Raw genomic sequence first — 25,593 nt, forward strand, 5'->3', positions numbered from 1 at the left:
TTTTAATGAAGGTATTATAATGGGGCATTGAGAATTAAACTAATAATTTGTTGGCTTTTTGTTATAGTGAGTTAAACAAGAGTGGTTGTCAAATAATATGCACTGCAAAGTTAAGAAACAACTGATACCTAATAGTAGAGCTTTAAACGAAAAAATGCCGCAACGACAAGGGAACCAGATCCCGTTTGAATCAAAGTTTTATGCTGAACGAAATGATTGGAGAAATATAGTAACTTCGTCACGCCAAAAATACTCTTGGGTGCCACAGGATCTTACTCCCAAACAAGTATGTTTTAAAATTCCATTGCATGCATATTTATCGGTATAACTTGTAAACTGTATTTTATATTATCGCAACCAAAAAATAGACTTTTATGCGACGCTATGAATTGGGCGATAACCTAGCCAAGAGAATTTGGTCACACAAGACATGTATAGATATGTTATATTTAGCATTATTGCCAGTCAACTCAAATTTGCAGAACCTCCGATAGAAGCAAATGTTGGCGAAAACCACAAAAATCATGGCTGCGAGATGTACAACCTCGAGCTTAAAAACTTTAGAAGTTATTTATTTAATACCCTGAAAAACCTTGTCTGTTAAAGATTCAAAATTACTTCAGCAAGTTGCCAGAAGACAAGGTTCCTCTGAAAGATAGTATTGGTGACCAGTACCGTGTTCGTCAAATTCTTCATCAACTTCCACCTCATGATGATAAAGTATGTATCGTATTTTTTTAAATGCTAGAGCGTTGTACCGTTAATGTTAAATATAAGCGGTTTAAAAAAACAGAAAAGTCTGCAAACTCTATATCTAAATGCTACGTTCCTGCACAAAATGTCACCCTCTTGTTGGGAACCATAACACGCGTCACACAACGCTTTAAACCAGGGGTTCTTAACCTTTTTTGTATGTTTTACCCTTTTAAGAAAAATGAATATCAGATCTACGCCCAATATATAAAATGGTGCTCATTTATTTAACAATGAAAATAACAAATTACATAAGGTATATTTAATGCGCTTTTTGGCAGCGAGTTGTTCAATGTCTGGTAAAGTAGTTAGATAATGCACAACGAATATCAGATTTAACTTGAAGTCGGTTTCGTGCTTTAGATTTTATAGTAAGCAATTCAGAGAAGCCACATTCGCATAGGTAAGTTGAGCTTAAATACATATCCTTGGATTTACTCCCTAAAAAAAAATATTACCCAGGTTAAGAAAGGCTGCTTTAAACCATATACAAATTAATAGAAAGATAATAATGTCAATGTGTTTCAAAAAGCTTATAATTTAAAAAAGTGGCTGCTATTATTGCCTTTGAACGAAAAAAAGCATAATTTTAAGGTTGAAAGACGGCCCACCTTTTTAAGGTTGAAAAGACAGCCTGAAAATACATACTTCGCCTGTTGTTAGTTACTTGAAACTAGAATTGTGGTTTGTTATAATAGAACGTTTGGTTGAACTAGTGTAAATATTTTGGGACATGTAGAAAACACTAAAAATTGATATATTTATAGTGTTTTTTTATTGGATATTTTTTGTCTTTTGTGTCATATTTCCCAATAGCGTCGCAATGGGGTTATAAATATTATCCATTAGACAAAATACTAGGCGCAGGTTTTTAACCAGTTTTAGTTAAGGAATGACATTAAAATTTTGTATGTTTTGAATAAATAAACAGTCTGCTAAATCCAACGTAAAACCACTTATTTGACTCGTGTGAATAAGGCAATTAATTATTAAAAAACAAATACGTAGCAACAAAAATTTAGAACCTTAAATTTTTCAACTTATTTTCAAACAACTGACTAAAATCGCCTTTTAACAAGGAACCCATAAATGAAAGATTTGGTACGAAAAGGCGACACAATTTTATTTTAAATTTTAAGATAGAGTTTGATACCCAAGGGCTCTGTAAAACTCAACGCATCACATATAGTGCCTTACAAACAGAAAAGTATGTAACATGTCTGGAGAATAACTGAAGAAAGATTTATAATTTCCTTCCCGCGGACTTACCTAAAACCATGCCCGGACTCAAGGGGGGGCACTAAGTCAAACCTTCTTTCTTTTTTTCTCGCTAAAAAACGTCGAGTTATACGCAGTATGTTCCTCGCTGTTCGGTCTCTGCGCAAATATACGATGTTGGTGTAACATCGACATTTGTTTAACTCAAGCAGATCGTGACTGTCGTGCGCGTTTCAAAGTCTCCATTTTTAAGTAATGATGGTTAACGCAAAATTATGCTTTTCAAGCATACTCTAAGACCACGTGCTAAGTGTGCAATGGACACAACTTATTTCCCCTCAACCGCAGCTTGTAATTTAGCTGACTTGGCACACAGCTCGGCGCAGATGTTGCGCTAATCGTGGCATAATAACATCCGGAACAAACGATCTTCTTTAGTATTGCAGGTAGTGAAAGACGTGTTTGTAATTTAGCGCTTGTTCCGTTCATGGAACTTGAAAACTGTGCTGCTGATAGTCGAATTATGCGTGATTCTACCACAATTAATCACACCTATTTCATGGTCTTGGTTTGTTTTTTTACCTGAAGTTAACGATTGCACACCGTGATTTCGCAGCTGGCGCCTGACAGGATTGTCGACGACTCACGTGGTCGCTTTTGCTGGACGTATTTGGCTGTTTCTGATTAGTTTTTTTATCACGTCTTGCAATCACAATTCTATGACGTCATACTGTCACTGTTTTATTACGTCATTATTCATTAACGTCAGACGAAAAATAGGGGAATTCCCTAAGTTGAAAATTCAGGACCCCCTTTTTTTGATTTTTGGTTACGCCCCTGATTGCCCACCCCCCTGGAAAATTTTCTGCGGGCGCCCCTGGATATGCAGAATTACCGTGTTTTGTAACATTCGGTTTTTGTTTTATATTATTCCGTGCCCTCTTGTATTAGGTATATTTTTCGTTCATCTTGCTGTTTTACTGCTCTTCATGCCATTAGAACAATAGTCCGTAAAAACTCTAACGTTAAGTTTTGCCCATGTCGTTTTTATTTTGTTAATTTTTTTTTTCATCCTCCACAATTAAAGTACGAGGTGATTGATTACCTCTTAAAAAACTGAACAATACACCAAGATTATTTCCTTTGTCGAATTACACCAACTTTATACTTATAAACGATATGGATGATCCCATTTTTTTTAAATAAATTGAGAAACAAATATTCTATGTGTTCATAGTCAGCGCCACTTGGCTTTGGATACCCAATTTTAAAACATTTTTTTAGGCTTGTTGTGAATTTATTTCGCTTTCACAATGTCTCCATAACGTACATCAGGGCCGTAGTAGTTTCCATCAAACTGGGGATGTACGGTATTCAGAGGCCTGGTTTGTTTTCATTCTCCTTATTGTTCCAGCCACAATTACTATGTAATAACATTGCTTTATTCAGTTATCAAACATATTCGATTGACATGTTTTCTAGCTTTCGATAAAGCCAGGCTGTTGATAACTTCATCACTGTGTAAGAAACGCAACCTATTTTGGCCTATAGACCAGGGGTTATTAACCTTTTTTCTCTTATTACCCATTTCTGTCCAGATCAAAGTCCCATTACCCAAAATCTATCATTCCTAAGAATTTTCCCAAGCTTTTATCTTCAAAAGAAGCCTTTACAGAATACTCATGAATCATGTTTAAAAACTCTTATTGGATATCTTCATCTTCTTCACTCGGAAAGTTTTCAACAAAAACTTTGAAAGGATTCCTTGTTAATGCCACCGAAGGAGTGTCTTGTTCAAAACCAGGAAAGTAGCGATAAAATTCCTCAATTAATCTGCTAAAATGGTCAACAGCCTCACTTTGAATAATGCTATTGACACCGTGTGTCTCAATCATTTTATTGATCATTGAGAACTTTGCTACTCTATAACCAGATTGCCATTTTGTTTTCCAAAGGTTAAGCTTGGCAATAAAAGCTGAAACCTTGTCTCGTAGTACCAACATGTTTGCATTCACACCTTGCAAGTTACGGTTTAGTTCGTTCAAATGAGAAAACATGTCTGCTAGGATTGGCACCCTGTTCTGAAACATTCTATTTGAAATATACATCTTCAATTCTTGTTTATGTTGCATTTCAAGAAATTCAATAACCTCAAAATAACACACAAGCCCAATCAAGTGCTTGATAAAGTGGCTGTGACATAGTTCTTGATGCTAAAGCTTCTCTATGAAAGATGCAGTGCGTTCCAATAATGTTGAGATTTTTCTGTTTGATAAATTGAAAAAAGCCAGATCGCACCCCAAGCAGGTGCCCCATCTATGCAAACACTTCCAAGTTTGTTCCAATCCAATTGAGAGTCGTTTTCAATAGTATTGTTGTGAAGATACCGAACAAACACCATCAGTTGAAAAATATTTGAAACATCGACAGACTCATCAAGCTGTATTCCGAACACAGGAGAAGCTTGGATATTTGTGATGAGTTGTGCTTTGATATCACAGGCCATATCTGCAATACGAGATTTAACAGTGTCATTCGACAAAGAAACCTGCTTTATTTTAGACTTTTGCATCCTCACCCAACAAAATACCAGCGCACTCTACAAGACAGGGCTTTATCAGTGTCTCGGCGATGTTGTGTGTTTTTTTAGCCTTTTCCACTTGTAGAGAAAATGCATAAGATGCAGTCACTATCGTCTTGGAATGGGTTTGATAATGTCCCGTAGTTTCATTTTTTTAAGCTGGCTGCTAAGAAGCTCCTTGTTTTGTTAGCGAATTGCTCGTGGACGTTCGAAAGATGTTGTTTCAATTGGCGGGACTTAATGGAAGCATTAGAAAGGGTTTTAAAACAAATGACACATTGTGTCAACTGCTCACCACCTCTCTCTACAAAAGTGAATCCATAGTCCAGAAAATCTTCGTTGTATTTTCTCTAAGCTTTAGCCATACTTTTTGCAATTAAATTATTATAATGATACTATAATGTAAAATTTATGCTTTACGGGTAACTAAAGTTATAACACTGGAGTATTTCGCGTGCTCTCAATATGACACTTCATTCTTCCTACAACAACTTAAATTAAAAGAGTTATCTAACTAACTCTAAATCTCTATCTATAGCATTGTAACGTACGGTAAGTCCAAAGTAGACAATTAACTTTATGTTACGTCACAATGCTGCAAATTACGGACCTGGCGAAGTTCTTAATTTGGTGAGCAAGCTTTTAACATCTTGCATTTTGCAATTGAGATATAAAATTGTAATATATTTGGCGGACCGGCAGAAAAGTTGACGCGGACCGGCCCCGGTACACGGACCGGCGGTTGAGAACCACTGATCTCTACTACTCTGAACAACTCCACTAAGAATGCTTTCAAAAATAAACACTAACAGCAACGCAGCCATCAAGCTTGCTCATAAAACTGATTTAACTGAACTGATTATAAAAAAATAGCCAGGCTAACAGATACAAGAAAAATGTTACTATTGCGTGACGTAAGATACGTAAAGCGGCAAAAATGATTACTATGACGAAACAATGATAAAATATTACTGTGCTAGTGTGCTTGTTCTCAACGGACTAAAAACATCAAAAAGTGTAAGTAAAAAAGCAACTTTACCACAGCTGTGACACATTGATGTTTGTTACATCTATAATTCTAGATATTCAGGTTCAGCTGAATACCCACCTTCTATCCTGAAATTACCCATAGGTTAAGAACCGCTACTATAGACAAACTCACTTGATTCTTGTCTCCTTTAAGGAAAATTAGTGTTCGCTTGAACAATTTAGTCATCAGCAGAAAAAGATACATTCTTCATACAACAAATACATTAGAAAAGCATACTACATGAACTGATTTTTGTTAATAAATCTAAACATTTTAGCTTTGCAAGTTTGGACGAAAATGGTGTAATTCTTTTACATGAAAAAAATCAGTCACCATTTTCGATTCTGCAACGACTTTTTTTTAGTTTTTTACCTACCTCTTTTTTAAATTGTTGCTTTTTCCTATCTCTCTTAGTCTTACATTTAGTTTAGCCTGAAAATCATTCCAACTTTAATACTTACATCGATTTCTAATAGGTTTTGTAATACTCCTCTGCATTACAACTTCTTTAAACTTAGCCTGCTAAGGCTTGTTACCTTCACAACTACGACATGCCGACAAATCGCCGCAATTAATATTTAAAACATTTACGCTTTTCAGGTATTCTGACGATCTGGTTAAGCTAACGTTTGTGGTTTGTTTAGCATTGCTTCACATAGACTTCACATAATAGAAGATGCATGCTATGAAGTAACAAACTCGCATGACGTCACAAACTAATGGTCTGATTGTCTCAAAATTAACGTCATAGATCTTTTTATATAAGTCGATCTGGCACCAGTGGTGATATCACTAGATTATAACTTTACATTGTTTTACAAAGATAATGCCGGTTAGTCTTATCAAGTTGTTGGTGATGGGCCTATTTCTTTGATGGGTATATTGAAAACATTTTAAGTCGGTTTGACTAGATTTCGGAAAACTAGATTAGGAGATTTGTCGGGCCTCAATCCCACGGAGCGTAGTAATCCCATATAATCCAAACATACTTGGCGTCCAAAAGATTCGTTTCTCAAATGACTTTTCGCAAGATAAGTAGCCTACTGCTTAATCTTAACAAAACGCGCATACTCTAAATTCTTGTAAGTGAAGTAAAACTGCATGTTTAGGTATATTTAGTATATACCTTATTTGGATTACAAACACGCACACAAGTAAATATGCAACACTTTAATACACACTATCTGTTAAAAAACTCATAGTAGGCTATTAGGGATTTAAATATTGTTTTGTCTCGTTTGTCCAGATATAAAATTTTTGTGTTTCCGCGAATATTTTTTTATTTTTTATTGTGCCACAAACCAAAAAGTTTGAGAACACTGGTTTGTACAGTGCGGTATATATGGTATAGGGGTGGGAAAACTTGTTTAATGAAAGAGGAGAAATTTGCGAAACGGCATAATTAGTAGTGCGTTCCAAATAGTTGAACATTAGTTTTACCATTGAGCTCACGAAGCCACAGAAAACAGTCGCCATGCAAAATGGTTTGTCCACCTCTGGTATAACTTATCAAAAAATGTGTTGTTTTCTTAATAATAGCCCTACTATTTATTTTAGTAAGAGGAATGATAGATACTGTACTGATATCTAGTATTGCTTGTACTCTCAAACGTAGACGTGTTTCTTTAACATTTTATTAGAATTAATCATGTTGAGTTACAGGTGTGCTACTGTAACAGTTTGAGCAATGACGAAAAGCGAGAACTCAAACTTTTTAGCAATCAGCGTAAGCGAGATTGCCTTGGCTGCGGAAAAGTTTACATTATACCAGTAAACTCTTTGACAACTCCATGTTCAAAGGTAAATGTAACAACTTCTATGTTCTAATTTGATGGGTGTTAGCCTATTTGCAATAATATGAATTAAAACACTAGATTGGGTTTCACCCAGTGGTTTCTACGGTCTACTACAGTAGTTCTTAACTGCCGGTCCGCCAAAAAGTTTTTTTAATTGTACAGTAATAAATAACGTTTTTTACCAACCTGAAATACGTATGCAAATATTTTTTGCGCTTTGTTTTAGTTTGGTAAACCTCTTCTGGAAGAGTTTGCCGAGCAATATACACCCAACGTAATTGGTGGCATTCTAGCTCTAAATTAGTTTAATAATAACTTTTTCTATAGTTGTCTTAGTTAATTGTTGCGTTAAATTTTAGTAATTTGGCGATCTGTGGGGTGGAAGGATATATTTGTAGTTTTACCGGGTCCGCGTGTGAAGAACCACTGGTCAACTGCCAAAACTGGTCAACAAATTGCATTTCCTAGTTAGGTTTGTTATAAAATTAAGACATATTAGCTACGAGTAGGGTTTCCATAGGTCATGATTTTTCGTGCATGTCGGGGAACTTAATGTTAAAATCTACACAAAAAGAAACTTTAAAATTTGTAAAGTCCAGGATGTCTGTAGTAGTTTTACAACTATCGTTTCCGATACTGGTTAATCCGGTAATTTGGTTTTAACTTATATACTCCTTAATGTTTAGATTTATATTGACGTGAAGTACACGTCATGCGGACTTGCAACACCTTTGTCTCTCGTTCGTACAGTTGTCGATCACTGTTACGTTCCACACGACAATGTTATATTGCTTTATAAAGTCATTGGGTTTTCGCTATAGAAATCATTTACAAAAAGATTAAAAGTATTTTGCTACAGAATGTCACAATTGCGACCATTATAAACACAGGGCATATGCGCACTTTGAAAAAACCTGCTGTGAGAGGCGGCGTCTGAATATTTTTTTTCCTCATTTCATTGTTTAATGCCTTCTCATTTTCCCCCACAAAACATAATCCTGTTTATCATGGGTTGTGCGTTATCATCACTTATGGTCACCCTAGCTAAAATAAGTACGATAATAAGGCTTGCATTGCCTGCGGCCATACACTTACGGCAACGCCAGACCTCCACCCATGTTTTTGCGTCAGTCTACAGATTGACAAACGTGTACTTGCTTTTATTATGTCGTTAGTCGTAATATTATCGTGCTATATTTAATAATAATCTTGTATCTAGTGTTACTTTAAAGTTTTCTTGTATGTTCCCTTCGCAATATTTACAATTGAAGTAATGCATTTCTATATATATGTTTATCAGGCGCGGATCTAGGAATTTCGTTTGGGGAGGGGCTATAACATTTTTTCAGAGATTACGTCACAAACTACGTTAAAATCTCACGTCATAAATTTATATCGTGATGCCATAAAATGTAACCTTATAAATACCAAACAGTTCGTTTATTTATTTATAGTTTTAGATTGGACAAGTGTTACCTTTAAAACAAAATTAAAACGATGTTATTGATTCGCCCACAGCGCAAAACGCCTTGTGTTGTTTAAGTTGCCCAAACTTTTAATTTCGAGGGTGCCATGGGAAGCATGACGCCTTTGACTAAAACGATTTTATTAAAATGGGATAAGATGGGATTTCTAGACATCCTAGAAATCTAAATGGGCATGGACAGGTTCCTTGCAATCAGTTGAGAAACAAAATGTTTAAAATGGGGTGACTATTAGCTATGATAAAGGTATTTGAGGTAAAAAAGAATAATAGATGGAACAAAAGTATGTATTTCAGTGTGATGGGATCCTAAAAGGGGGTGACATCGTTATAGTTGCATCTCGATCAGATCCAGGAATGTGCTGGCATCCTGCCTGCTTCTCTTGTTCGGTATGCGAAGAACTTCTCGTTGATCTATTTTACTTCTATCAGGTATTTATTGCTTGTTGTTCCAATTTTTAGGAAAATAATGTTTTATATTTTTGGGTTCACGTTGTGTGGCTTTTTTCATTTGCTTTTTTGTTGGACGTGCGTGTGACGTTTCCAGTGATGAATTGCTTCGGTTTTTATTTAGCTATTTATTTGTTTGTATCAGAAAAATCTTTTAAAAACAAATAAGTTAAAAGAAGCCAAGCTAAACTGCACATACTTTAATACAGAAAAAATGGCAATACATTTATATGTACTTCTTTCTAAAAATATGTCAGTTTGAGTCAGGGTTTGATGTAGGATTTTGAGTGGAGGGATCATAAAAAATAAGAGATGACGTTCCAAGTTTATGTAGTAAAACAAGTAATCTTAATAAACTTGTTCTCGGTCAAATCCGTGCTCAAATGTTTATGACATTTAAATACCTAACCTTTTTATTTAGAAGAGGCGTGATGTACGAGGTGATTTTGGCAAATAAATTTTAAGCTACTTACCTCATAGCTTTTTGGTTACGCACAAAACATCATATAGGTTTGCGCAAAAATCATATAATGCGTTTGTACCTTTGTACACTTCTAGATTCAGAGGTAGTATAATGACGATACATCGGCATTATTGATTCACGCGAAGCGCCTATAATTGTAGTAATTAGATTAATTTAGCACGCAGTTAACCTATGATCACATACAAAATGTCTAATAAATATCTTTCAAGAACCTTTAATCTTTATATAGTTTCAGTTAGCAAAATATGTGATTTGAATCAGGTTTTTAAACTCTCGTTGTTATGGTGATATTTAAAAGACGTTCAGTCGCGCAGGATGAAAAAACTGCATATGATAAAAGTTTAAAAACGGTATTTGTACAAAAGTGCCCGAACAATAATTGTTTTCAAGTGTATAGCTTATATTAGATTTGCACTAAGTGTAAATATTTTTGCATTACGTAGTTAAAACAGACAAAAAGTTTATATAGTGGCGGGGCACGATCTATCTGGATCCGCCCTTGGTTCTACCCTTAGTTGTTTTTTGATACCACAATAAAAACCAAAAGTGTTGCGTGTGAGTATTAGTTAGAGCGTTAAAATTTTCTTTCTGTGCTTAGATACTATTTGAGCTAGTGGTGATTGTATATAACAGTGGTCGGCAACCGTCGGTCCGCGGACCGGTACCGGTCCGCGAGGAGTTTGTTACCGGTCCGTAGCAGGGTAGCCAGACTAAAATTTTATTTAAACACGGACTGTATGTAAAAACCTTGAAAAAAAAACAATTAAATGTATTTTTATATTTAAAACACGTTTACTTTCGTTTAAATATAGGGGAAGGTTGCCCTAGATGGGTCGTTGCCTGAGTCGGGACTTGGCGATTTACATCGACGTGCCATTAGGTAGCGCCAATTTTTAAATATTTTTTTATTTTTTGAGGCACCCAATGGTAGCCATCATTTCAACACAAAAACATTTCAGTAGGCTGACGGCGTTTTTGAAACATATCAATCTAAAGAAAATAGGGGTGTTTTTTTCCTAGTTTCATTGTTTTTATATCTGAGTTATTTCATATTTGTTGAAGTTGTATTAAATTCATATTTTACTAATACATGGGTAATTTGCCAGGCTTACTAATATAGGTAAGTTTTTCATATTATCTTGTCCCTAAAACAGCCAGTATATCTTCTACTTTTTGAGTTATTGTGGCAAAAAATGGACTTGCCTTTACATCTTTATAAAAAGCTAACATTTTGTTATAGTTCAAAAGTTTTCAACTAACAAATTTTAATATAGTCAGTTTTAAATTTTTGATGTATGACGTAAAATATTTTACACGGTTTCCCTATCCATAAAATACGTTAAGAAATGCACCTGGTTAGAATCACCGCATCAACATGTTTGTAAGAAATATTGCAAATGCAACTTCACTAAACGAAAAAAAAAGAAAAAAGGTACAACTTCACTAAACAAAAACCATACCTATTCGAATTAAAACAAAATTATCGTTTAAAAGTCCACTAAAAACCAAACGAGCAAACAGACAATATTTGGCCTAGGTCGTGTGTGTAGAGAGTTATCACCACAGGCAGAATATTTGTATGATGTATTCAATGTAAAAATATAAACACAACACAACTAAAGTTCCAAGACAGTCACTCTTTGCCACGCACTTGTCCTGTTAATTTAAATATATTAATTTTCGCTTAACACAGCAAATTCGTTGTAAGATTCTGTGAAATTGTCCTAAACAGTCTAGTTTTATAGCAGGTGGAGTTAAAGTTGTTTTTAATGCTTATGGTACAAATTGATCAATTTAAAACAGTGGATTCTTCCTGTCCTATCTTGCGAATCACACTGTACCATCATATGAAACTCTGGTTTCTAAAGACGGGACGCAACAACGTTTTTTCTAAGACGATTTTATAAAAAAGTTAGAACGCTAGAGGCAAGTTATAAGTGTTTTTTTAAGCGTTAAGGGCAGAGGTATCAAGTAGGCATGATATTATTCAAAATTTTGTTTTAACTGAGAACTACAATCATTTGAAAAAACGTGTCCCATCATGGGCAACCTTCCCCTACTCCTTGGTGGATTGGTATGACAAAAAATCACAATTAGTATAAAACTCTCGTGAGGTTCAAAACAACTAGTTTGCTGTGGCCATATGACTATACAGCACGTTCACAACATCCAAAAATGCATATTTTTATTACCGTACAAAGTTAAACTCCTAGTACTTACAATATATCGCAAAATGGGCTAAAATATCATGTTTTTTTAACTTTAAACATGCTCACCGTAAATTGCAATAGAAAACATTTATGAAAACAATGTTTATAAGCCATGTTCCATTAAAAAATGATTTATTATTTTGATATTTAAGCAGGAAAGGTTACGCAAAAACGTATGCATTTTAGTTACTTTCAGGAAGTTTTAGCTTCTATAAGCTTAGTTTTTGACTCTATAAAAATGACAGAAAAGGCCAAAAAGCCTAATAATTTTTTTGACATCAACCATGTTGAAAAAGGCTAGATTTGTAAAATTTGTTGTCAAAACAGTCATTCTGGCAAGCCTTGTACGTATGTCCATCCTATACTTTTTAGATGTCGGTCTGTGGTTCGTACTTTTTTATATTGCCAATATTTTTTGTTTTTTTGTTTTTATATTACGTAACTAAAAAAAGTGTCGTGTAGGGCCTGTCAAAAATGATCAGCATAAATTTCGCTTTAACAAATTGTAATATACTTCCTTTACTAATCTTTTGTTGTTGTTTTTAAGGCCGGTCGGTGACAAAATTTAAATTTTTAACTGGTCCGCAGAGCAAAAAAGGTTGCCGACCCCTGGTATATAATATCTAAGCATAATGGATAATAATATCTAAGCAAAGGCATCATATCATGGTCTCATGCAAATTGCATGATGCAATACGGTTTCTCTCAATTTCTAAGTAATGACCAAGTCTGGACCGGCTTTATTTTGAGGCTTACTATCTTCAGTCGTAAAATTTGCGTTTCGGTGGTAATAGTTATTTTACCGAACGCCGTTCTGTAGCGTTCCGGCTTAGTTGACACAGTTTCGTCTTAACGACTTCGAATTTACAAGTCATAATCTACATCCATTTCAATTAAATCGACGCAACAGGGCGTTGCACGGTATAAGAACCTCGCTTGCCATAATATTCTATTATAACGTGACGTCTTTTGCATTTTGTTTACTTGAAAGTACGCCGTGTTAGTTCTATTTTATACCCAAAACATTTTCGCAAAATTTTGGGCTATTTTTTTTAACCCTTTGACACTGCCTGACCAAATAGAAAACTTTTCGTAGAGCGGTGAAAAGGGTATTAAATTGGGTAATCGGGTGACAGAAAGATAAATTGTATTGAATTCTCGCCAAGCTTTCGCACAACCGTGCTTCATCAGGTCAAAGTAGAAATGAAAACAATTAAAATGCACGAAGTAGAGCACAAGCGCAAGTAAAATGCACTAAGAACTAGACGTGGTGTGCGTTTTTTGTATATCTTGCCAGGGGGTATAGCGGGGTTCTACTGTACTATACCAGAGGGAGTATTCCGCAGTTATTCTATATTTTTCCAACGGTTCTTATTTGTCAGTGTCCATATACTCCCAATGTTGTGTTATCCGTTTCGGTGCTTAAGGCAAAATGGATGTGGTCCGAAGTTGCATGTTATTAGTTGGGCATGGTGCCCTTTTACAAGATAGGTTGCCAGTGGTCTTTGTCAAATAAGTTTTCGGACGGTTAAACTTAAGGATATAACGAATATTAACTGATTGTTTTATGGGTGTTAAATTTCATTAAAGAACTAGGTGGTGACCATTGGATAACTTTTGCTTATGAAATTTATTACCGCCCAGTTGTGCATTGCAATTATTTTCATTAATGTCCTGTTGTGCATTGTACTATATTTTTCGTTGCAAAGCTTACTGATTTATAGGAGGATTTTTATTCTATGAATAAAATCATATCAATTTCTATATTTTAGCCCCTATAGGTTAGTTATTTTGAGTTTAAAGTCAAAATTTAGCTGCGGAGCAAACCTATAACTTGTCTTTATAATTAAAAAATATTGAACAACTTTTGCTTGCGCCACTATGCGCCTCTAATTGAAAGACAAAAAAAAAGTTTTGCGTAATCGTTTTCGTTCTTTACAGCTATTTACTCCTACCTAGCGGCAGAAATTTTTTAATACAGAATCCGTTCATATCGCTTGCTTTATTCAGCCGCGAAGCGACAAAGAGATTGGCGTCCTGCTGCACTGTATTGTCCCGCGCGTGCAACGTTTATTGTGCGAAGTTGCTCGACTTAGTTAATCTGGACGCGTGCGACCTGCCTTTTTAGAAAGAGGCTTCTCTTAGTAAAATAACTTATTGCTCTTACAAAACAGCATATTTTACCACCGCAAATTTAAATGCGAAATCTTGAGGCAGTGTGCACTTCTCTGTTTTAATTTTTATTCTATGAACATACGGTTTCATTAAAGTTGTATCAAGAAGAGTATACAAATGTCAAAATATAAAGCACAACTATTAAATATCTCAAAAATTACAGCCAAATTGTAAAAATCAAAGCAACTTCCAGATTCAGTGGTATCAAAATACCCTAAAACCGTTAAATCGTCTTGGCACTAAAGTTTGTGGTAAACAGTGTATTAAAAAATTCGATTATACTATAAAAAAATTCGATTATACTATATATTCGGTAGTTAGGATTTATACGGTGGAAAGGGAAATATACGTTTTTGACATAGGCGTAGCCAGGGGGCCTGAGAGCCATGCCCCCCCAAAAAAATTTATAAATATGTTACTTCTAATAATTTGTTTTTTTAGCATTTTTGAGCTGTACCACAACAGTCGATCACAGACATGCCACACCTTCAATTGTCAAGCATTGTTACGTCACAAAGTTTAGTTATTATTACGTTTGTTATACAATAATGTAGTTTTACTACTTTTAGACAGTTTTTGCTCTTTGAATGGTTTTTGAGTATTGCGTAAAAACTCAGTCAGTTTCTGCTTGAAACGGTTTGCTAACTTTGTTATTTGTGATCGTTGAGACTTATAAAGGAGTATAAATTAGACCAGTGGTCATTAACAGGGGGTCGACCAATTTAGTGGGCGAAAACCCTACAACAGTATTTAACTTTGTGTATAGCAATTATAATGCTCCAACCCTGTCCGCTTGCTGCTAAAACACTGAAAAACAGGTTTGTGGTGTTGTGAATTTCGTTGTTTGGGCTACTAATTTTCAACAGTTTTTTGTTGTATTGGCAACTTTTCGTTTGTGTTTGTTACGTTTTGCGAAGAATTGTATGTTTAGTCAGAACATCTGGCATATTTTGCTGAGACTAACATTGTGTACAGGGTTGGGGCACCAGGCCATGCTCCTTTAAACTACAGTTTTAGCAATTTTAAAAATGAAAATGCAAAGGTTTTCCCTTTTTGTCGTTTTATAACAGGGATTGCTAAACTTTTTTATCACGGACCCCCAAACAATTTCTTAATTCGCGTGGTCTTAGGCGACATAATAGTTTTTAGAGATGACGTCATGAAATAAGTGGACTCCGCTGGTTTTTTTCGAACTTATACGCAACTAGACACTAAAATTGAGTTCAACTACATTTAAGAGGAGACCAAAGCGTATTTTTACTTAATCTGTTTTGTTTAAAAATAATAAATCTATTTTTTTTTTTTAAATTATTCACTAAGGTAATAATAGGTTTCCTAAGATTTTTGATTTATGATGTCTATTCGTGATGCCATCTCATAAAATAATTATTTTTGCTACCTTTTTACCTGTTATTGTCGCAGTATAGGTATGGTGATTTACATTCATTTTTTATTTTCAGAGTGGTAATCTTTTTTGTGGACGGCATCATGCGGAAACCCTAAAACCGAGATGTTCAGCGTGTGATGAGGCAAGTTAATATTTTAATTAATTTTAAAGGATCATTTGGCAACCTATTTATTTGGCGTTACTTCTAATCCGCAAAGAGCAATATTTTAAGTTTCTTCTGTGTCAAACCTAATTGCGCCGAGCACAGCTCAAAATTTACGTGTTTCACCTAAAACGTTCGTTCTAGTATAGGTGAGCTTACTTCTAGATAAACCTACGTAATAAACTTTGCAAAATATCTCAATGAAAACGGGTGAATGTGAAAAATTCACTTTATTTTTATACTACTGCTTGTTCGAAAAAATAGGTAAGTGCAGTATCGGAACCTGGGAACCTTAATAACCTAAAACGACTCTCATATTTTATGCCTTAAATAATAGTTCCAGGGGTATTTATCCTAAAATTGTTATAAACTATCAGGTAAGGCAAAGTATCGTAAAGGGTAAGCCGCAATGGATAAGTAACTAACTGGTGACCGAAGTAATGCTACGTGTCGCGCTACATCTTTTGTCAAGTACGGAATATTCCTGATGCATTAATGATGCGAATTACTATTCTGGTATGATGTAAAAAGTAACAGTTAAATGTATTTTTTTTTCTTCGACCGAAATACTGAATTACGTGGCGCTACAAGTTCGGTATATTATAAAATGAAAATCTTAAAACAACAACTACTGTTGCAATTACTTTGAGGTTAAGGTGTTTTTTACCCAGATCAGAAGTGACCGACCAGTCAAAAACAAAGAGCCATGTGTTACTTGATTAACTGCGAAGAGTCACACCTTGCACATTGGCAGAAATAAATATCACCCTGCTTCTTCCTTACTTATACTATTACCCAGCAAGATTTTGTGGATACAAACAATATTGCGTAGACTAAATTTTATAACTTTTTATTTCCACTGCAGGCCTTTCTAAGTAAATGCCATCACACTGTTCCTAAAATCAAGGGTTTCGCCCCGTGGAAGTTGGCAAACAGTAATAAGATTCTCGGTGTTTTTTCATTTTGTAAAGATTTCTCAAAACATGTAATGACATGCTGGAAGTTAAACGAGTTTCGCGCGAAGCGCCTAAAAACGTGTAAGAGCCCCATCAAACGATTTACGGTTTGGCCACCCCTCACTCCTTACTGGTTGTTGTCTAATTACGATTTTGTTTTAAATTGTCTTGTCTGAAATATAAAGTTGACACAACAAAGAATGAGAGGGGTCCTATAAAGCAGCACTAGCTACGGGAGTATCAATTATATTTCACCATGGTATTATGCAGGGGCGTATCCAGAAATCCAAAAAGGGGGGGGGTCCCGAATTTTCAACTTCGGGAATTCCCCGTTTTTCCGTCTGACGTTAATGACGTCATAAAATAGTGACAGATATGACGACATAGAACAGCGATTGTAATGACGTCATAAATAATAAAAAAACACATCAGAAACAGCCAATTAACGTCCAGCAAAAGCAAACTTTTAGACGCAAAACACACTGTCACACGTGCGTCGCCGACACTCCTGCCAGGCGCCAGCTGCGAAACCGCTTAGTGTGCAATCGTTAACTTTAGGAGAAAAACGAAAACAAGTCCGTGAAATATATGTGATCGATTTTGGTAAATCCATCTACGCGACTACGCTAAATTGAAAGCACGTCTTTCCCCACCTGCAATACTGAACGAAAATCGCTTTTCTCCGGTGTTATTTGATTAGCGCAACCTCTGCAAAAACGCCACTTCAATAGTTAATCTAGTTCAGTGTTTTTAACCCTATTTAGCTGAGTGCACAGCAGGCGAGCGAAGCGGGCGCGATTTTTTTTGGGGGGAAATGGCATTACATTGCAATTGTTGAAAAATATATGTCCAATATTTTTGAATACGTTTTCCGTTTGTCCGCGACGCACTTGGCAGCCTTCCACGGCGCAACGGTAGAGAAGCGCTGATCTAGTTCAATAGACAGCATCAAAACGTAAAAACCGGACGTAAAAAAAACATTCAAAAATTTTTCGCACTTACGTAGTTAAAATAGTCAAAAAGTATTTAAAATGGACTGTATAGTTTGTCGAAGAGGCAGCGGGCCCGATGAATTACAGAGACCGCTTGATTGATTGTTATTAATTGTCGAACACACACTTTTTGTTAATAGTATGGATGACGACGTGTGAGCTCGAATTTTAAACCAAACAAACGCTCTTTTTCGCGCTTTGCTCAAACACTTTACTGCCTCCCTAAATATAATTAAAGACGTTTTTAAGTGGAAAAAAAGAACCGAGGCCCGCCTGATTACAAGTTGTTTCAACAGTTTAATAACACAATTTTTAGTTAACATTTTGTGCGGCTCGCAAAGACCTTTCAGAGATTGGTTTTGGCCCGCGACTAGAAAAAGGTTGCCGACCCCTGGCCTATATAATGCAGATAATAGCAAATACATTATTCCAAGAGGGCCGCGAGTTTTGAGAAATTCCAAAAGTGGAAGAACACCTATATTAGACCATTAATAACGTCAAAGACACGGTTTGTGACACTAACAGATAAAATGTTAATTCGTGTACGTCCTAGTCTATATTTTACTTTGCATATCACGTAACGTGGTTGTATTCCCCCTTACATTGAAATAAATAATCTTCCGCAAAATTCGTTACTAGCCTGCAAAGAACACAATGCTCATCATTCTCTTATCACAATTAGGATTTTTTGTATAAAAGCGGTAGCTTCCCCATTTTTAAACAGTAATGTTTGTCTAAAGAAAATATTATTACACGTATGAAGATTATTTTTTCTGATGAATGCACGGAAGCAGAAGGTAGACACTGGCACATGAATCACTTTTGCTGTTTCGAGTGTGACCAGGTTCTCGGTGGACAGAGGTATATCATGAAGGATGGAAAACCAAACTGTACTGGGTGCTTTGAGGCACTTTTCGCTGAATATTGCGACATGTGCGGAGATTTAATAGGTAATGTTTACTATCCAAAAGTATTTTGAATCTAGTATTTAAAAATGATTTACTTGCAGGTCTAGACGTTGGTCAAATGCAGTACGAAGGCCAACATTGGCATGCTACGGACCAATGTTTTTGTTGCTATAAGTGTTTCAAACCCCTTTTAGGGAGACCATTTCTTCCAAAAAGCGGTCGAATATATTGCTCGAAATCATGCAGCCAGTGTGAGGGATCCGGACACCTTAATTCTAAAATGCAGGTACCAAATACGACTCAAACTGTATAGCAAAAGCCTTTAAGATTATAAAATTATACTTCAGAAGGGTTCATGGTACACTTTAACTAGCGGCACATTTGTCCTTAATGTAGTTCAGTTTTTTTAAAGAATAATATCTTACTTTGGTACGTCTTAATCAAGATGATGTCGATCTACTCGACCTTTTTGGCTTTGCAATTTATTATCAAGCTATATCTTACTTTATTTGATGAATCAAAGACGTTATTTTCTTGTTTATTGGCATGTCTAATTTTTTTTAGATAAATAGCTTACAATACGAAACGTCTCAGCCACCAAAGACACCGATAATGCTACAGAATCATCATTCGGACAATGTGTCGGGTCAAACCAATCGAGCATGGAAAAATGTTTCGGTCATACCTGAAACGGAAAATAACGAAACACTTGAACTGACCTGTTATCATAAAGCACCGTGCCCGATGGCTGTTCGGAAGGGCGCACAATTAGACAGACTAGGCTTACTTGTCAATCAAACAGACCAACCTGGCAAGTCAAAACATTTGTCTTTTGTGGACTCGGCATCACAATGTACCGCTGTTTCCCGTATTACGCACAAGACTGTAGCGCCATTTCCGCAAGGCCAAAACACGTACAATAGCACGGATAGTAGCGGTTACAACAGTAGCAGCACCTTTGATATATTTGAACACCAACATGTTATTCCAAAGTTAAACAGGTTATTATCTTTCAATGCATTGAGCAACAGTAAAGTTCCAGAATCTCACAACAAACAACTGAATGCTCCAATAGATGATTTCGAGGGTGAGCGTATATCTCCTCCATTGATCTCAGGTCATCGTATATCATCTGAGAAAATCCTGGAAGCCACCAGAGTGTTTAGTAATTTTTTAATAACGGATTGTCAACAACAAACACTTACAACGGAAAGCAAAGTTGCAAAGAGTGATATACCAATCCCAGCGCCGCGTGCAAGATACCAAGCATTACCTTTTACGTTCAAATCAGATCCCGTCAAAACGGTGAATCCGTGCTTGTATAATGGCCCAGATGGTCAACATGAAATTAGTAGTTATAATTTTACCGTTCCTAACTCACTGGTACAAAATATTGGCAAAAGCAGCAAAAATAGTTACAATGCCCCAACAAATAGTTTGATAATGTCCTGCGAGCAGGAGCACGTGTTTAAGAACCGAAGTCAAACGAAACTTAGCTATCATTCCAAAGGCAAAGATGGTGACTTGTTTAGCATGGAAAATTCAAACATGGCGTTAAAAGGAATTCTAAAAAAAACAGACTCTGAAAACCGCTACTGCACCAATAATTTGAACAGTGGTACTTTTGTAGGGCGCAACTCCTCGTCTTTTGGTATGCATTTCTTATACATGCTATATTGTAATGCAGTTTTTTTATAAATACAGCTTTCACTACTTTTAAGGAGAAGGTGATTCATATGAGCAAGAAGATATGGGTGATGAAACTGAATTATGCAATGCTCGAAATATTGTTTCGAGCGTCCATCGTGTTGAAAGGCTCGGTGGCACATTTCCAGCGTCTAAATTGAAACTACCCAAGTAAGAAATCCGTTTATAACCAAACAAACGAAAACGTTATAATCGACACAGGTTTGCACGAAAATATTTGCAAGCGTTCAGTCACAACATTTTTTTAAGTTTTGAAAGCAGAAAACGTCTGGTTTCTTTTTAGCCATAGGCCCTATGGACTTTTTGCGAGGTTTCTGACTTAAACAGCACCACCAGTGTTCATCCAACGTAGGGATGTCTTACAATAGCATCAAATTGGGGCTTTCTGTCGCTGACTGATATCCTCAAACGCTTACGATACATAGATTAGCATTTGGCAGTCTCGTTCTATGCTTGATTGTTTTTTTTAAATTCATCAACACTGACGATTGGTATTCACATGAAAACACTGTAGAAAGTTTATTTCTTCAAGACTACATTAGAAGATCCGCACAAAAGCTGAAAAGATCCGGAACCGGATCGCGTTCCGCCATTTGAACATGACCGCTATACTTTATAGAATCTATACAATAGTTTTATTATACGCATTTTTGTCCTTGTTATCACCGCCTCGGTTTGTGCTGCATACATTTATCTTAGTTGGTGTTACGAAATAAAACAGAAGACTCAAAAGTACAAAATACATTTTTTTCTGAATGCTAATCAAAAACCTTCATTGTTCGCTGTTCGGCTTTCGTGAGATAATCGAGGCGAGGCCCGGCACTTTTAACCGGCTTGACTGTTTTTAATGGGCGTATGTTGTTCCAAAAATAAACAATTCAAGTTAGGTATAGCCTATTTGTTGTAGTCATTTTAAAAGTAATTGACTCATTATATTCGAATGCATTACCCTATTGTCATATCTTAGTAAAACAAATAAGTTTACCATATTTAAAAGTTCAGAAGAAAACTTTTACAAAACTATGTAATTCTTATTCTTGTGATATGCGTCCGTTTCAGGTCACAAGATAGATTTTACTGCCCAGAGCTGTTTTCCGTCGAACAAGCTAGCACATTTAGTCGAACACACAGTGCAATCAATCTGACTGAAGTTAATGGTACTAACGCACAATACAACAAAGGCAAACATTGCAGGAAAAATGCACGGTAATTTTCTTCATATTAGTAACACGTTTTTAAGGTGGCTGCAAATTATGCAACATTGTTATGTTTTTGTTGGAATTTTTTAATAAACCGTTATGTATAAGTTTCTTCGCTTCTGTTTGAATCCCTTTTACCTGCCACACTAATATTATTAAGGCATACACGCGCTATAGCGGCTATACAAACGTGTCGTTGTTTTAACTAAAGTACCTTAAATATTTTCATTTATGTTACAAACCTCCAACGATATCAAATTCATGACTGTTTTTAGGAGTACAACATCATGCAGTAAAAAGTTAAGAAGAACTAGGTCGACCGATTTGACGTTCGAACGATCAGGCAGATTAGTCACCACTTCACCAAGCGTTAAAAAGTACGAGAAATTTGTTAAAGCCGAAGAAGAAGATGGTTGGTGTTCAACATGTACTTCTTCCAGTGACGAGAGCGATTATGAACGTTGGGACAAGTTCGATGTAACGTAAGGCAAGCCTGTGTCCCTTATTGACATCTAACAAATACCATTATTGCCTCGTTACAGCTCAGCATCACTACGAAGGACGAATAAAACGAGTCGCAGACTGTCTACTCCGAACAGTTTTGTAGTAAATTTGCAAAAAAGCCCTGTACAGCCCCATTTTTTTCTGAAAGACCGAGACGGATTTACATCTACATCATTAAAAAATAAAAGACATTCTGCCCCGTCGAAGAGTTACGCTTTTACCTCACCTATGCGCCATGCGTGAGTATTTACTGTAATATCCTTGGTTTGTATTAAACGTAACTTGTGATAGCCTTCCCTGTTTTAATTCAGTTGGACAATAGTAAAAACGTATTTTATATATGTCCGTTCAGAATAGCTGCTTTGAATGGTTATTTGTCATTAGGCGGATTTGTCGCAGCCCACCTGTTTTGTGCGACTATGCTATTTATGTTTACATGGTAATCCTGGGCATTTTAGACCGCGACGATAATTTTTTCATCCTTTTTATTCTAGGGGGAGAATTGAAAAGAAACATTGTGTTATTCAATGACGACGTAATTGTTTACTTTGATTTCATCGAAAGTTCCTTATTCATATTAACCAAGGTCAAACCTAGGCACTTCTTTCACCTCTCAACTCCCTGCCTTTGTAGTTGATAGTGTAAGCAAGCTTGTAACTTATCACAAAAACTTTTTATCTCATCATTCTCATCACTGTTGCTTTCTGTACTATATTTTTAATAGTGTTAACGTTATATTTTGTCGTTATTCTTTTGTAATGTTATTCTAATTGCGATATATTTTGCCCTTGGTATATTTGTGTATGGCTTTTATTTATTTAAAACAATCTTCACACGTCATTATCCATAACACCATTGGAAAATCATAGTAACTTTTTACGTTGAAGTCTTTAGATTAGGAGCAGTGAAAGCAATACAAATATCTAGTTAATTGGTCTCTGAGAAAAATTAGTAACAGTTGGCAAATAAAATGCTTTGAGTTCAGCTGGTGTGGTTAGTTATAATTATATCACCCCCCTTAAGATTGATATTGTGCAACTTACGATCTGTGCGCAAGGTGTAGAAGTAAAATACTTTTCTCACCGGAACAATAATAACATTTCAAAACGCAATAAATTTTTTAGAGGTTAGGTCACTAATTAGATGATTATTAAAGCAAGCTATTTTAAGAAACCTAAGTTTATTATCGTTCATTTTCGTGCTGAAATCTTAGTCTAAATCAGCGCTTCTCAACCGGTGCGCCATGGAAGGCTGCCAAGTGCGCTGCGAGCAAAAGGAAAAAATAATTTAACATATAAAAATGTATTTTACTTTCCTATTAAGCTTAGCTCATTGATTCCGCAGTACTTTCAAGTAGAAAACGGAATACGACCTACAAAGCAACAATATCTAAATCAGATAATCTATAATACCATAGCACTAAGACCACCGACTTAATAACGCCAAATTCGCAGTAATGACCACGACAGACTAAGATCTAAAATAGTCTAGATAAGACCTAAACATGTATAACTAAGCCCAAAATTAATCGGAATAAGGCTTAAATACACCAAATTACGCCAAAGACTGTGGGATGATTGTGGGGCACCTGTTTGGCATTGGCCGTTTGCTGTCGACATTTGGACGCTGCTGTTTTGGTCCCGAATTTTTTGCCCCTGTTTGAGCTTATGGGCGGGTTGTTGGTGGTGTTAGCAATTGGGTTAGGGTTGAAAATACTTGGGGAGTTAGCGATAGTTATGGATGGTGTTTGGGTTAAATAAAGGTTGTATCTGGCCTTATTTTGTCCTAGGTCTGATTCCAATTTCGTCATTATTACGGCTAGGTATTCTATTTACGCCCTATTCCAAACTGTCTTTTATTCCGAAGTTAATGTTGTTCTTATTTTGGTCTCAAGGCTGGAATCTCTTTAAAGATATGCAACTATAAAGCCCATATAATAAAAAAATCGCAAGCGATTTAAGAGAAATACAGGTGGTACACCTCAAAAATTTCGAGCTCGCTTCGCTCGCAAGTGCGCCGCCACGTTTTCAAATGCCTCTAGGTGCGCCCCCACTAAAAATTGTTAAGAAGCACTGGTCTAAATGAAAAAGGAGATTAAACGGAAATGTGCCCGATGCGAAAGCGTTTATTTGCAATAAATTTGAAAATAAATAATATAAAAGGAATTTCAGAATACCAATTATGTATTTAAACGTTTTAGTTATTGAATACTGGATGTTGGTCCCCTTCAATTTAGGTTATATACGAACAGGGTGCACGCAATGATGCTATATGGTCGTTTCTCGGCGTACTTCCCCTAGTGACAAAGTTGCGAGTTGGAACCTCACTGCAGGATAGTGATTTTTTAAACCTGACCTTGCGTGTACTATAATTCTTATCAGAATGACTGATTTCTGTAAGCATCCGGAATTTCCAAACAGTTTTGTAAACAACTTTTGGCGCTGAATTAAAAAAAGAAAGCAGTTCGTTTCAATCAAAGAGATTATAACCATGAGGACAAACTCTCACTTTTGCCTTTTTTCTTTTGCCTTTAAGCAATGCATTCTACTTTCGACAGCCGTCATGGTCTGATTCATAAGAAAAACATCATCTTTTCCATTTAAGCCTGTTATAAAAATGTACGCTTTTGGCGTAATTTGTTGTTTAATGACCCCTAGTCCTAATTTAAACCGTTTTCTCTTTACAAAATTGACTTGGTAGGACAGGCAAGGTTATCACAAGTTGCGTGACACTTTCTTAGGACCCTACTGTACTTTTTTGAAAGGCGTGTTACTGTTAAAATGTACGCGATTGAGCTATGTCGTTGATTTCGGGGCTCTTTCCATTTGGTACGTAGAAAGTAACGCAAAAAACGGTCTACAAATGCCGCATAACGCAACGCACATAATTATTTTATTATTAATAATAATGCTCTACCAACCCAAACTCAAACCCGCACCGTAACCCGTTGCGGTATGCGGTATTTGTTGACCGTTTTTTGCGTTACTTTCTACGTTAAGATTTATGGGAGGAATTGGCGTATAAATTAAATTAATATCACTTAGTTTGTTGTTAATCTCAAGGTGCCGAACTCATTAAACTTAACTGTATGGCGGTGTTAATTGTTAGCTTCTTAATGTAAATAATATCTTAAATGTAAATGATAGGTATTTTGCATTGTACACTGTACACTACAGAGCCTATTACAGAAAAAGAAACTTTTGGTAAACCAAACCCATAAATGAATTGGCTTTAGTGTACAAATTTTAGTAGAATTCCAAATTTGATAAGTGTGCCGCAAATCAAAATTCTTTTTTTTAGGACGTCGCAAATAAAGTTTGCGAACCACTGCCTTACATTACTATTGGAATACAAATGTATCTATTTCTATACTACTGTTTAAGATCCCAAATTTAGCGGTGGGGCGCAGTAGTGCTATGCAGCTGGCGAACAATTTTTTGAAGTGCAAATTTTGTCTGCCCCTTGGTGGTAATTCCAGCTTTTCTTACATAAAGTAAGTTGGAGTAATATTTGGTTGTATACCAATTTAAATAAACAAATTTGCTGTGCTTGGTAAATGGTAACAGCCATTGCTCATTTAGGAAATGTTCTTTACGC

At 35.8% G+C, this 25,593-nt stretch overlaps 1 protein-coding gene across 2 annotated transcripts; it reads left to right on the forward strand.

The window, feature by feature from the left end:
- The first annotated feature begins 74 nt into the window (after positions 1–74).
- Positions 75–22,980, forward strand: LOC146164306 (uncharacterized). Of its 2 annotated transcripts, XM_083383186.1 has the most exons (13): positions 75–286; positions 607–720; positions 7,245–7,382; positions 9,159–9,293; positions 15,641–15,709; positions 18,442–18,628; positions 18,688–18,872; positions 19,151–20,237; positions 20,308–20,443; positions 21,353–21,499; positions 21,768–21,974; positions 22,035–22,235; positions 22,491–22,980. In XM_083383186.1, the coding sequence occupies exons 1-13, from the start codon at positions 98–100 to the stop codon at positions 22,525–22,527; spliced, it is 2,832 nt and encodes a 943-aa protein (XP_083239312.1). In that variant the 5' UTR covers positions 75–97; the 3' UTR covers positions 22,528–22,980. The 2 variants fall into 2 exon arrangements, with proteins under 2 accessions (XP_083239312.1, XP_083239314.1); XM_083383188.1 differs by lacking the exon at positions 7,245–7,382.
- Positions 22,981–25,593: the final 2,613 nt, after the last annotated feature.

Source organism: Ascidiella aspersa, chromosome 2 (assembly GCF_963924565.1).
Source record: "Ascidiella aspersa chromosome 2, kaAscAspe10.2, whole genome shotgun sequence".
Taxonomy (NCBI): domain Eukaryota; kingdom Metazoa; phylum Chordata; class Ascidiacea; order Phlebobranchia; family Ascidiidae; genus Ascidiella; species Ascidiella aspersa.